Source organism: Chaetodon auriga, chromosome 23 (assembly GCF_051107435.1).
Source record: "Chaetodon auriga isolate fChaAug3 chromosome 23, fChaAug3.hap1, whole genome shotgun sequence".
Taxonomy (NCBI): Eukaryota; Metazoa; Chordata; class Actinopteri; order Chaetodontiformes; family Chaetodontidae; genus Chaetodon; species Chaetodon auriga.
In genome coordinates this window covers 9,391,593-9,406,196 of record NC_135096.1, presented here as the reverse complement: position 1 = coordinate 9,406,196, position 14,604 = coordinate 9,391,593, and the positions used below count along the sequence as shown (strand labels likewise).

Sequence of the window (14,604 nt, the reverse complement as noted above, 5' to 3'; positions counted from 1 at the left end):
TCTCAACCCAATAATCTTCTGATCTTTGAAAGAAGCTGCACACACTTCTGTTCATTAGCAAAGGGCAACTCAATGCAAAACATCCACCTGTGTTTGCGATACAGATGATCACCTTCTCAGGCACACATACATTTTTAAATCCAAAGATCAAAGAGCATCGAAGTAGCATGATACTCGAGGATATGAAAATATTATTTCATATGAAAACTATAATAGTGCACAATGATAAGCTTTCCAGCCATAGTCATAAAAAGGTCCATTGAGGAGTTTAAGTGCCAAGGCTAATGGGATGTCATATTGACCCACAGTTTGGAGAAACAGCATTAACAAAAGCTGAGAAGCCTCTGAAATACGCTTCATATCACAGGGTTTGATTATTACTGAGCTGAATGTGAAAAATAGCCGAACGTGAGCGTGTTTACAAGAACATTCTGATCTTTAATTCAAACACGTGTCAGCACATGGCCTTCATCTGTGTGCAAGTATATTGTATAAGTGTTCACTAAAAGATATGATCAGCACTGAAGCTCTTATTGGTTGTGATGGCGTCAATGTTGGACTGACAGCGTGTGATATTAACTTTCTTAGGTAGTAGAAAAAGGCCACCTAGATTTATAACCTCAGCAATGTGCAGCTGAGAGGGATGAATGAGGATTTTAGCATTACAGTACTTTAATAAAAGAGAGCTTTGTAGAGGGTTTTCATACTAATTTCCAGAAACTCTCCTCATGTCTGTGACTATATTCTGTTTTTGCTGTAGAGTACGTGGCATCCCTCTGAGGCTGATCTGTGTCTTGTCTTGATTAGATTATTAAAAGTCAGTTGTCTTGTGTTACGTATATACCACAGTACTGTACACCAAATGGAAAACACACTGAAGAAGGCCATGCATGTGCAGAAGTCTTGCTCGATGAAATACAGTCTATATCCAAACTATAGCACCTCTGTGAAGTGCTCACAATAACAATCATAATCTACAGATGTAGACAGGAGAGGTGTAATATTTACCATTTACCACCTTTGTTGTTTAGCATGCCGATACATCCTTAATCATTGTTGGGATAAGAAGTGAATAATAAAAAAAAATGGCCATGCAGATGAAGCCTCATAAAAATCTCATGCATTTTTCCCACAGTGACATACAAATACCTTCATTTTATTTTAACACATTGCACAAAACTGTGCATGTACTGCAGCACTTCTGAACAAGAGTATTCCAGATTAAAATGGATAACACTTAGCCCTCCATGTGTTGTATCGTGTGCACTTCTGGGAATTAAACTATAGAGTGAAATCAATGGGTTTTAAAGCTTCACTGTTGAGTGGATCAACACCAGCAGATCTCTGTGCTTGCTGAGTGCAATGCATCAAAACTTCGTCTTTCTTTCAGCACAACCATGAGCAAAGCCCTGATAGCTTCGCTTTGTACGTACATCTGTACTAATTAATCAATATTAGCATGAAAGTTGAGCATCTAGATTACCTGCAAAACTTCCAAATGCAATGCCATTTGACACCAGAGTGCACTTTATCAGGCTGAAAGAAGAGTTGTGGCCTCAGTACTGTCTGCCCATCACAACAAATTAGCAGCGAACACAGAGTCAGGCTGAGGCTGATGGGAATGTCTGTGCTTTTGTCGGTACTTGGTCATAAAGCAGAGTATTGGACAATTAAAATATTGACCTGATGATGGCACTGGAGGAAAAGGTTAGAAGATCACCAAAGTTATTCAGCTACGTCCTTGGGGGACCATGAATGTCTGTACTAAATTCCACATGAATTCATCTGATAGCTGTTGAGGCATTTCAGGCTTGATGAAAGTGGTGGACGAATCGACTCTTCCAGTTAGTGCTGGCAAGTTCTTCTCCACAGTCTTCAACATTTGTGTGACTGCCAAAGAAGCGTTAGCACATTCTCTGTCCTTTCTCAAGTTAAAAGTGCCCCTTTTATCCCAGATATAGTCGCATCATCTTCCATCCACTCCAATTCATTTTCAGTTAAAGCTTCACGTCAGTGTGAAATCACAGCGTTTGAGTGCAGGACAAACACCGCCTTGTTATTTCTGGCTCTGGGGTACCAAAAAAAGAATCCAAACTGAGTCGGAACTTTCTCAGCAAATAATGTTAAGATTCCTCAAATCCGATTTCCATTGGTTTTATGTTTTAATAAAGCAAAGGATTCATCTTAATCTTTCATCAAACAAGGGGGAAATGTAGGGCCGCTGACGTATACTGTTCAAAGAGTGGAATTCACAAGACCAAATGTTGCCGTGCCGACATCCTATCCTCTGCTCTTGTGCTTCGCCCTGGAGTGATTGAATCTGACATGACTTCTGAATTGGATCTATGAGATTTTAATATAGGATGCAAAGTGGGTCAAACTTTCACTTGGACTCGAAAAAGCCTCAAATCTGGACTGCAAACACCAGACATGAATTATGTAGCAGCATGCAGTAATTGATAGTAAGTAGGGGGAGGTTTAAAGGGAGGGTCATGAAGGAATGGAGGGAGAAAGGGAGGAGCACAAAAGAGAGAGCTGATTGATTGAGAGAGCAAGAGAGAAACAGATGGAGAGAGAGAGAGAGGGTGAACGAGACAGGAAACAGCTGCAAACCACTGATGTCTGAGTCGCTTTGGTTTCCATTTCTGACACACACCTGGCTTTTATCTGAATCAAAGTCCTTTGAAACACGCGCAGACACATTTAGATCATGCACGTGACATTTGTGTGTAAAAGCGTGTAAGGAAAGTCAAACCAGTGATGACAAATTTTATAAATACACTAAAGTGAAAGAATAAATATAGATGAATAAAAGTATAGTACAACTACAAACAGGAGCTGCTTGATGGTTACAGAAGCACACACACACCCTTTTATTTCCTTCTCTCCTTGTGAGGACCCTCATTGACCTAATGCATTCCCTAGCCCCTTACCACAACCTTAGCCATCACACCAAAATCCCAAACCTTAAACTAAACCAAACCCTTAAACCAAGTCTTAACCTTCAAACTGCCCTTTAAAGTTAGGAGGACCAGCCAAAATTTACTCACTTTCCAAAAGTGTCCCCATTCTGCTGGTTAAAAACGTCCTTGTTCCTCACTATGTAGCAAGAACAAGGAAACGCACACACACACACACACACACACACACGCACACACACACACACACACACACACACACACACACCTCTATTGAAATGCACACACAGTCCTTCCCTTTTCACTCCCACTGACAGACTTAATTGTGAGCGCCAGACATATTCAGGGTGACTATAATGGTGGATATGATTGTAGCAACCTGGTCAGTGTGTGAAGATCAATAGTGCGTTAGCTGTGGACAATTACAGCCTTCGGTCACCGTCACCTGCTGCGACTGCAGCCAACCTGCAACCGGATTAGCTACTTGGCTGTATTGAAAAGCTGTCAGATTGACTGTATTTGCATGCAGGGTGACACTGAACCGTGTACCTAATCAGAGCGAAAAACAGCGTTTGAGCAGCTTGTTTAGGATTAACTTTTTGAAAGAAAAACAGGATTTCTCTGAGTTTAAATCTGATAGGGTCCAGTTATTCTACTCTAGTATGTTGCAGTTGTTTCTAAAAAGTCAAGGGATTTAAAATGACAGTTTCTTAAAGTGGTAATAGCTTAATCAGATGTTTTGTCTCCACATACTGAGCTGCTGAGCAGTAATTTCTCTTGAGATCAGCATTGTGACTTCTTCCTTGGATTTGTTTTTTTTTTTTTTATTCTCAGTCGATGGGGTAATTTTCTTGTCTTTTCAGCAGTAGCTTCTGTTGCTGTTTGGATGAATTTGCCAGTTCTTCTTTTGTTTATTGTAAAAACAAACAGCTGGAAGGAGAGATATGAGGCAAAGATACTGACACACAGCTCATGGAGCCAGTTGAGATATTATAAACTCCAGTGCCCCATTGCTGCCACTTGTGACAAATGTTGTACTCAAAGTCAGAACTTACACATTCAGGAAACACACGTGTCTATTATGGCCGCACCTGAAATGAAAGGCAAAAACAACTCGCAAAGAATGTAGTTTCATTTTTTTAAAAAGGCTCAGTATTTTCTTAAATCAGCTGGGCACTGTAGTTTCACAGACAGTAGTAAACACAGCATTTGTTTGGGACTAGTTTCAGCAGCGGATGAATACACTTTGGTGCTCTAGTGAGCATTTACAGCAGCAGGGTGGTGTTTGTCGGACTGACTCACAATAAACTGCGTTCGTTGTAATGAAGGAGCCAACTTCAGTGCAAGACTGTGGCTCTCTGATGTGCTTTTATTAGTTTTTGGAAAACAGTGGAGCTCTATGGCACAGAGGAATAGCAGGCACTGGATACACAGGCAGTACTTGCACGCAGCATCAGTTCAAACTAGGCATGTACGGAAGGTCTGTGTTCGTCTGGGTCAATCTGGGTAGCTACATGCCTTTAAAGCCTCCTTGAGATGGTGTCTGTAGGCTAAATTCTCATGGGCACAAAGACTTGAACCTTTCCTAAATGTATTTTTTAATTTGTTGGCTGACTGGTGTATATTTTTGGAGTGCGGCTAAGACCTAACTTTAATCAAACTCCTTGAATCATCCCTGGCTCTCGAACTCTAAATGTGCATGGCTGCAGAGCCCTCATGGCATACAAAGCCCTCTGCTCCAGCCCACTTTGTCCTCGATTAGCTGGTGAGCACACATGAAAACACTGACACACTCGCAAATGCCCCAACACACACACACGCACACACACACGTCTTTGCTCAGTACACGAGGATCACACAGATCGCACGCAGTGATCACACTCTGAATCCAAAAGGAAAGTGACACAATAGGGCCACAAAAGCATCTCATCCTCATCTAAGGCGAACTGCTTCCTATCGGTTAAGGTGAGGCTCAACACTTGTTCTGCGAGGGGGAAATGTTGGTCTCTTTTTCACAAGTGGACCAGTCAACCGCTTTATATGAAGATCAGGCTCGCTGCTGACTTCACAAGACTGGAAGAGACAGGACGAAAACAAACAGGGAATGTAAGATAATAACCTTGGTATGCTGTATCTTGGATTTCTGCTGATTCGCCTCACTGCTGTGGAGCTGAAACATACTTTTGATCACTTTAAAGATTCTTATGTGCGGCTGTGAACGATCTAGAAAAAATGTGATTGATCAGAAACCTGGAAAAGTTCACAGCTAAATTTACTTTAAAGCAATCATGCATGGAAATGGAAATGAATGATATATACATAACTCTCAGTCATTTTAAGGAGTCGTTCTGCATTTTGGGAAATGCCCTTACTTGTATTCTTAAAAAGAGGATTAACACCAGTCTCATGTTTACATGCTAAGTGTGAAGCTCGGGCCAGCAAATGATTGTTAGTTTAGCATGCAGACAGGAGAAGCCTGGCTCTGTCCAGAGGTAAAAGAAATCCACCAATCAGCACCTCTAAAGCTCTTTACGTAACATGTTCCTGTTTTTTTTAATGCATGCAAAAAAACCCTGTATCTTGCCAGGGATTATTACTTCACTATTATTTTTTTTGGCTATGTGCAGACACTTCCTAGAGTCTCTTTTGTCACTACAAGGTTGCCAGGCAACCTCCAGGGAGTCATTGCTCCTAACCAAGAAATAGTCCAGCTCAAAACCCCATAAAACCGCAGTCTGTCATTTTTACACCAGGGAAGCTGTTTCCCCCTCTTCCAGCCTTAATGCTAAGATGAGCTAACCGGCTGTTGGGTCAAGCTTCATATTTACCATACTATCGACCTTCTCATCTAAACCTTGATTGCAGAGGTTTTGCTGCTGCTGTTGCTTATGTCCTTGAATATTTGCCTTGCTGGAAGCCTGGAGATGTTTAGCACACACATGTAACAATTTTGCACAAGATGTTGAAGGTCTAAGACAAAAAAAGGGAGTCTAACAGTAGCACAACCCTACCCACCCTCCCCTGCTCTAGCTGGGCTTAAAGAGGTTGTTTTTACCAAAGAAGTGAGCTTTGCTGTGAGATACAAACAAGCTTCTGAGCTTTAAATTAATGGCCAATTAATACAGAAATCTCAGATATGCTTAAAACAACACAGCACTGTGGTTCCACAGCCGGCAGCATATAAACAAGCAGAACTACAGAAGAGAAGATGCTCATATTTAAGAGAGGCAACCAGAAAAGCATTGTTTTATACTCTGTGTGTGTGTGTGTGTGTGTGTGTGTGTGTGAGTGTGTGTGTCTATCTAAAGAGGATGACTTTGATTTTGACAAAATTCAGGTGAATCTCGGAAATGAGCCACACTGTTCTGACTTCAGTAGCTGGCTGTCAGTGTGAGTGTACGTGTTTTGTGTGTGTGCATGTGTGCATGCGTTTCACAGAGATTCATTGCAGCAGTTCTCAGCTGAACCCACTCTTTTTTTTACAATGACTTAAATGTCCCAGATCTGTCTTTGACTCAGCGTCATCTGCGAGTGTGTTCCCTTGTGTGCGCATCTCTACGTGTGTTTCCCACACCCACGCGCATGCCCGCGTGTTTCCGCCGCCTCGCATTATCATGCAAAGACATTAACATTTCATGGACGACGCTGAGGTTTGTCAACTGGATCTCATCAAAATTTCATCCTTAATTATGGCCGCAGGGCTGGAGGGAGATTCCTCCTGCGTGAGGTGAGCTGCCACACTGAACTGAGCTGCCGGTGGAGGCAAAAAAATCAATTCCCAGCAGGTTAGTCACTGTGAAAGCTGGATGCTTGGTCATTTTAAATAACCTAAGAACACAAATAAACACTCTTAATGATCTGGAGATAAGTGTTCCCACCAGAGTCTTTCCGCAAAGTCTTTTCAAACTCCATCTCGAGCGTAACACTAGTAAGACTCCCAACTGAAACCATTACAAATGAAAGTCCTTCAGGCTTGGCGGTGGCAACTTCAAGGTACACGGTGCAGTCTGAAGCTGAGTCTTAATAAACCTTAAAATGACTTCAAACCCACGAGTCCTGCAGCTGAGAGACAGAGAGTTCTGCTAAACATGCTGTTTAAAAAGCACACTCCTAATTAGAAAAGCGGGATTTGATAATGCCAATTTGTGAGTCAGTGCTATTCAATTTGCTGCTCCTCCAGCTTTAATTACTAGTTCCTTTTCAGAATGCTATTTTACACAAAAAACATATAAGATTATAAAATGCTACCACAAAAAAAAAGAAAAAGAAACGAGTGGTTTCTGACACCTTTGCTTGGAACGTCTTCCAAAAACGATGTCTGTAGTTTCACCAAACAGACATTTCCCCTCTGAACGTGTCACATGGCTTAATTTAAATAACTGTTGGATGCCCAAAGAGAGCAAAAGAATCCAATTTTTCACATGTGCACCTCCACAATCAGCTACTACAGCAAAAGCTAACTTATGCATTGATTGAATGTCATATTTGATGATGCATCAGTCACACGGGCCATTTTTCTGCAGAAAGAGTGCTTTTACTTATTTCCAAAGCAGCTCAGACATTTTGCTGTTAAATACATCAAGAAATGTAAGATTTAGATCTGGATGTCACAGTGGGCTGCATGAAACAAAACTACAGCATCTAAAAAGTTAAGAAACTCTGTGTTTATTCCAAAATGTAGAGTAGAGCAATTCCCGAATGATTTCCACACATCAGATCAACCATTCCTCTGATTTTGTAAGCCTGTTGCTGATTGTAAATGCAAAATCCCAATCTAGAGAGAAGAAAAGCTGAAATAATGTCAGCTTTCAGGCATTCTGACAGATATAGAAACATAATATCTACCCTCTCACCGCCATCAAACACTGTGTGCTCGGATGACTGCAGACTGGTTTGATTCCTTCAAATGACTGCAGCAGTAACAATATATGGGACTATGGTAATGACCACACACTTAACTTTCCCCGTCACCAGCCCAGCGGTGGATCAAACTTGTAACCATTTGATTAGCAGCCAGCCTCCCGACCTCTCTGAAAATGATCATTCTTATCCAAGAAGCTTGGAGTTTTGATTGCACCCGAAATATGGTAGAAATAATGTGGATGCAATCAGGGAAACAACCACCATCATAGACGCACAGTATGCCAGCCTTCCAGTCTCCTGCAGGGGTAAAATACTCAATGTAGCTCAGCCTCTGCCCCCACTTCTGACAATTTTCTGGATATTCAGTTGAACTTTTTGCTAAATTTGGATGGAAACTTGCATTCAGACACTTTGGTAATCAAATAAGGAGATTCACATGAGGAACTCAGGGGAAAAAAACATGAAGTTGATTTTCGAATAATTGAAAAAATGTTCACATCTGGGGCAAGACGCTCCATATTTGACATCATATGTCCATGAAAGGAGATTAAGGAGTCCCTGAATGTCTCATGGTTTACTGCAGTTAAATCGCAACAAAACTGAAGCTCTGGTCCAAATCAGACCTTTGACATTCTTAGTGGCATTTAGGCATCCTGGACTCAAAGTCGGAGGTCATTTTTGACTGCCGGTTGAACTTCAAGAAGCATCATAGTTCACTTATTCACTGTCAAACTTTGTCTTCTGTTATCTCTCCAGCAGCTTGTGCGAGTCATCCACTTTTTTGTCTCTTTGCATCTTGACTCTTGTAATATTCATAAAGACGAGACACAGTAGCATGTCTGCAATTAGTTCAAAATCCTGCTGCATGATCACTAACAAAGACTCCACAGCGTTCCCATATTACTCGAGTGCTGGCTTCTTGTTAAACTGAGGAATGAATTGAATTCCCTTCTAATCACTTTGAAGGCACTACGCAATTTCACAGTGAGCTGCTGATCTCGAGACTCAGAGCGATCAAGTTTTGTCTGTCCTGACTCCCAAATTATGGAACCATCTCCTTCTGGGGGTCAGATCAGCAAACTCAACCAGCAAAACCTATTTACTTTGAAAGGAATTCAACTGATGGGCTCCGATTATTATTATACAATTTTTGCAAATGCTTTTATTGTCTATATGTAACTGTGAAGCACTTTGTAACTCTGGTTTTGCTACAGAAATCAACTTTCAGTCATTTATAATAAGCCAAACACTCAGTTGTGTTGCTTTTCTCTATCAAGCAAATCTCTTTAGCTTCTGGATTACTAAAACAAGTCAAGGACAATCATAAAGGGCATTTTTTTTCACTCTTTTCTTTCATAGATTAATTGAGAAAATAATGAGCAGAAGGATTGATAATGAAAATAACCGTCAGCTGCGGCCGTAGTTTGTGCATGATCAGGCTGTAGATGCTGAAGCCAGATTCAAACACCTTGTATTCTTTCAGTAAACAGTGTTGTGAACAAGCTGCAGCCTGGGGTCATAATTACAAACTCGTGCTGTGCAGCCAAGCATTGTTCAAACATTCAGGACCTGATTCTGAATTCCAGCCCAGGTCCCAAAGTGTCCAAAGGTGAGGAGCATGTCCGCTTGTGTTGTACGGAAATGAGCAAAAACAGGCGCAGAGTATTTCCATTGGCTGGAAAGGTGCAGCCATAAAAAGCGTGGAGTCCTGGGTGTGAATCTTCCAGACGACGCACAAGACTGGAAAACAACCCATCTCCTGCAGCAGTTTCAGCACCATGGACAGCTCCACTCCCAACCAACAACCAGTAGCACCTCGGACAGCGCCTCAACTCCACCAAGTTTTCAGGCCAATTCCACACAGCTTTAAACTCATCAGTGTGATCCAGCCTTACCTCCGATGTCCGGCCGCAGCGTCTTGTCATATTCCTTGAGCAAATTGTTAAGTATGAGCGTGGCATCCTCCTGGTGCGACCTGGGAACCAGCATTTGATTGACAGTGGTATCGTGGTGATCTCCATAGTCGCCATATTCCTGTGGATCAGAACTGTGGGGTGGGGTGGAAAAAACAAAGCAGGAGGGAGGGGGGCGTTAATGTGCTACGAGCTTCCCTTTAATTAACATCATTGTTCTTAAACTTTGTCGCAGCAAGAAAAAACGAGAAGCAGTGATGTGTGCTGCGATATCAGAGTTTAAATGCATCTTGGAGATGATTGTCAGAGCCTACACTCTGTGTTTGGACACAGCAGTGAATGGTTGCTGTCATTTTTTTTTTTTGTCTGTGTGAGTGTGAGTGTGTGTGGGGAAAGCCCTTAGAAAAAAAAAAAAAGAACACATGTATTATCAGCCAGACTCATTCACACAAAATGCGCACAACAGTCGCATCTGAACTTTTGAAGCGTCAAAAAAAAAACACCTCTCAGCTGTTGATGGTGCAAAAATCAAAGCTGTGAGCCGCACTCACCGAGCGCCTTGAACGAGCAGAAGTGTGAAGAGGATGACCACAAACTTGATTGTCATTTTCCCATGCGCGGATCACCTCTGGTCGCAGAAACTGGCGGACGGAGAACCCGGCGTGGCGCTGCTGCCGCTGCTGCGATCAAGTGCCAACACAGTAGGTGTGTGACCATCAATCCGTGCCCCGAACTTCCTCATCCGCCCACACACTTTCTTCTCCGCGACCACACAGCGGTCTCCCCCCCCCCAGCCTCGGTCCTCCGAGCTCCTCGCAGGGGTTCCTCCGGGACGCACCCCGACGATCAATCAATGTGATCAGACCAGCGGAGGGGAGTGGAATCGACTTGATCCAGCAGCGCCCTCCTCCCTCTCTAACGCCTGTGTGGGCAACGGAGTGATTGGGTGACGCTGTCTGCTGCTGCTGCTGCTTCTGCTGCTGATGGTGGTGATGGTGATGGTGGTGATGGTGAACCCTGGGAGATGAGCATCTTGCGTGACTCATACTCCGTGCACAGGCAACATACAGTACCTGGACTACAGCTGCAATTCCATTATCCGGATGGACAAACAAATGCTTTATTATTTGGTGTGCAGGCTTTTTTCCATCATCTATTTTTCTGTATCAGTGAGGACATGTTTTCGAAATTATTCCAGTTAATTAGACCATTAGCCCATAGTTAAATAGTGCAGAAACAGGAAGTAGATTTGGGTTCATTGGCTTTTTCCAGCCCCCCTAAACTCAATCCAGTGTTACACAGATCCCTGAATACTCTATCCACGTTTTCAGTTTTGCTGTCTGCAGGTTCAACTATGAGCATGAAGTCATAAAAAAATCAGCAGGGCGTCAGTTTACTGAATGTGTATTTGACTTTTGTTTACTTTGATGCTGGCTGGCTCCCCTCGTGATGATCTCGGCTGGAAGTCACGTTGAGGCTTTACACGCCCGTTTACGTGCCACAGAGTCGCAGCAAGCTGCCCTCCACACTCGGAATAAGTCGTTTCTGAACAGGCGCACACACTCGGTGGGGCAGCCCGGCGTCCAGCCTTCCGAAGTTAGGAGGCTTTTTCATTCACACAGCCACACACGGAGAGGCTTCACTGCCCCCTGGTGGCTGAGCGTGCAAAAGAAAACAGGCAGGGATATTAGATGTGCACTGCAGTGCTGCAGCTGGACAATTACCCTGTGGACCAGCACTGACCATAAATAACAGACAATTAATGAGTATTAATGCTGATACTGATCTAATAGCTCCATTGCAGCTGTAGATTCGTACAGATTCTTAAGTGAAGGCAGCAATAAATGTAAAAAGACTCAAGTTCTGAATTCAGTGAGAGTACAGAAGTATTATCAGCAAAATATACTCAAAGTATGAAAAGTAAATGTTTCCGTTCTGCAGTCAAAGGTCTTCCATGACTGATATATTATGATATTTGACTTAATTGGTGTTTTACCATTGTAGCTGCTTGAGGTAAGGCTAGTGTGAGCTGCTTTACACACAGTTTGGTAGTTTAGTTTGGTGGTTACTGAAAACCTGTTGGTCTGGACCCTCCGAGGGGTCACAGGGGAAGTCTGAGGAGTCATGAGATGATGTATGCGGTAAAAAATGAAGGGAGGAACAAAAGATCTGCAACACAAATATCTACTCTTTTTTTTTTTTTTTTTTTTTTGATAATTCTCCAAATATAGTCCAGTGTTAGGGTGGAGGATAAGGTTCCATAAAATACCTCAAAGTTGTACATTTGTGCACTACTTGAGCAAATGTACTTTGCTGCATTCCACCACTGCTTGTTTCCAATACCTGCTGTGAAAAGTGAAAATTTCCCTCTCTTATGAATAAGATGTTCTTGTTGCCTCTTTGTGAAAGTACTCTGACCTATAAAAAGAATTGGAGCAAACAGACGGCAAATGCATCAAACTGTTGTCATAAAGCAGTTAAATATCAATATGGGCTTAAATCAATGCAACTAAGAACTGCAGTCTCGTATTAGTACTATAACTATCGTCTAATAAAGCCACATATGGGTTATAGCAGTTTTTGTGCAGAGGGATTGAATAATAAACAGCAGCATTGCTCCATGTTTAATAATAATTTGCAAATGCCATCTTTGTTCATCCTTTTTTATTAGATATTTTGAAGTATAATACATAAAACAAATACAGTACATAAAACAAAGAATGACTAACACAAATACTTTAAGCCCAGCTCCAGCCGCAGTGGCCGAGCTGCATGTTTGCAAAATTTAAGCAAAGGTCTCAGTTTGACGTTTCCTCCGAGGAATAATCAAAGTTCTTCATTGAGGCTCAGAAATGAGAGAAACTTCATGCATGTGTAATGGCCGTCTGTAGCCTTCCTGTGATAGACAACTGTTGCTGTCGTTGCCCTGCATAAGTTTCCTCAAGCTGGCTGCTGCATGTGCATTACATTCCCCATTTGAGAGACCCAAGTTCAAAACTTCAGTCTGCTTCACTGCCCATGAGCTAGCTTTGGATAAAGTACATATAATCAATCCTAAATTTGTCCCTAACACGCACCAGCCACAGCTGTCCAGACACCACAGAGAGAAAAACAAGCATTTGTCATTGGCTGGGCCAGTCGGGGCTTAAATTGGAGTGAAGCGCTTTGCTGTAAGGGGCCCCCCTGAATGGGTGAAAGTAACTTAAGCGGAACTAAATCCCTTTTCTAACAGATGTATGGCAGATGAGTCTGTCACAGTGGCTGGAGGAAGGAGGGAGGGGCAACAGAGAAGAGAGGGATGTTAACTGGATGGATGGATGGATGGATGGATGGATGGATGGATGGATGGATGGATGGATGGATGGATGGATGGATGGATGGGGGTACTCATTTTTTGGATGGCAAGAAAGATGTATACCTCTCCCAAGTTTTAGCACAACTGAGATCTTCTGATCCACGTTGAACTGACAGCTGTTGTCCATTCACTGAGACATTTCAGCATTTTTGCAAATGACTGCAAATAACTGGGTTTTCACTGAAATTGAAATTAATTTAACAAGAGTCTACAGCAGGGGTCAGAAATTAGGGTCAACCAGTCAGTTTTTTACAGCTGGCCTGTCTGCTTTCACTATGTTCTGTTTGTTTCTTTTGGTTCATTTAAGAATAAAATTGCCGTATAAAACTAGTTAGTTTGGGCTAACAGAACATGAGGCAAACCAACCTCGAGGGGATACTGTTATCTATAACAAAATAATGTCAAAGTTTTCGATGTAAACTCCAAAACGGAAAATTCAGCTTTTGTCAAGGGGCCAACATTTTCCATCTGAGGGCCACATGTGGCCCACGGGCTGCTGCTGTATGGACAGCCATGCTAGCAGCACTGTGAGGCATGTCAGCATGCTAACTGTGATAATGGTAACATGCTGATGCCAAACAGGTATAATGGTTGCCTTGTTCACCGTGTTGGTTTAGCATGTTAGCATGCTGACATTAACTAATTAGCACTACATTGGCATAAAAAGTACAGCTAAGGTTGACGGGAATGTTTTAGCTTTGCAGGTATTTGATTATAAAACAAAAAGTCATGAAGATAACCAAAGTGATCAGAATTCACCCAGAGGCAGACGTGAATGTTAGTACCAAATTTCATGGCAATCCATGCAAAAGTCGCTTAGATATTTTAGTCGAGAACAAAGTGGTGGACCCACCATCCACCAGACAGACATCACCATCCACAGACCATCATGGAGGTAAATACACTTCCACATAGCTAGGGACCAAAATGCTTATTACAGTTTAATTTCCTTTGGTAACATAACTCAAAATAAGGCTTGGCCAGCTCAAACAAAGCAGCCCCGGAGCCGTTCAGCTCTGACAGAACAAACAAATGATCCCAAAATTTGTGAAGGACTCAACTTCCGCTGGCCCGATGAGAAACAAAAGGCCGATGTGCACTGACGTGTGTTTTCTTGAGAATGTGTATAAGCAGCACAGTCAGACACAAACAGGGAGAGGGTGATACAGAGGTTTGAGGTTGTTACTGGGGAAAGGGATGTCTGTTCATCTGGACTTGCTGCCATGGTGACCCTAGACAGACAGATGTATAGATCGCCTTTCAGCTGCATTTCATTTGTCTTCCTTTTGCAATGCTGCTGTGCCTTAACAAGCACCGAAGCATAGTCTTAGCTTTGCTGATAGGCCGAGCATTTGACAGATAGCAACACCTTAGATTTACATAAAATGCAGATTGAACATCAACCCAAACCAGCACAAAAACTCTACAGGATATTATTGCACAAAAATTCAAAATAAAAGCGCTCTGGAAAGAATTCCAAGCGGATATCTTGAAGATATTTACTGTAGGTCCCAATTTCACGACGCAAAGCAGGTACAGTAGCAGCTGATGTCAT

At 42.4% G+C, this 14,604-nt stretch overlaps 1 protein-coding gene across 1 annotated transcript in view; it reads right to left on the bottom strand.

Moving 5' to 3' along the window:
• Window positions 1-10,646, bottom strand: part of LOC143316115 (gamma-aminobutyric acid receptor subunit gamma-3-like) — an 81,903-nt gene extending 71,257 nt beyond the window's left edge. The window contains exons 1-2 of the mRNA XM_076723842.1: window positions 10,246-10,646; window positions 9,677-9,828 (exon numbers count right to left, since the gene is read on the bottom strand). Coding sequence (XP_076579957.1) covers window positions 9,677-9,828; window positions 10,246-10,301 — 208 coding nt within the window. The 5' untranslated portion in view covers window positions 10,302-10,646. The remainder of the gene's footprint in view (window positions 1-9,676; window positions 9,829-10,245) is intronic.
• Window positions 10,647-14,604: the final 3,958 nt, after the last annotated feature.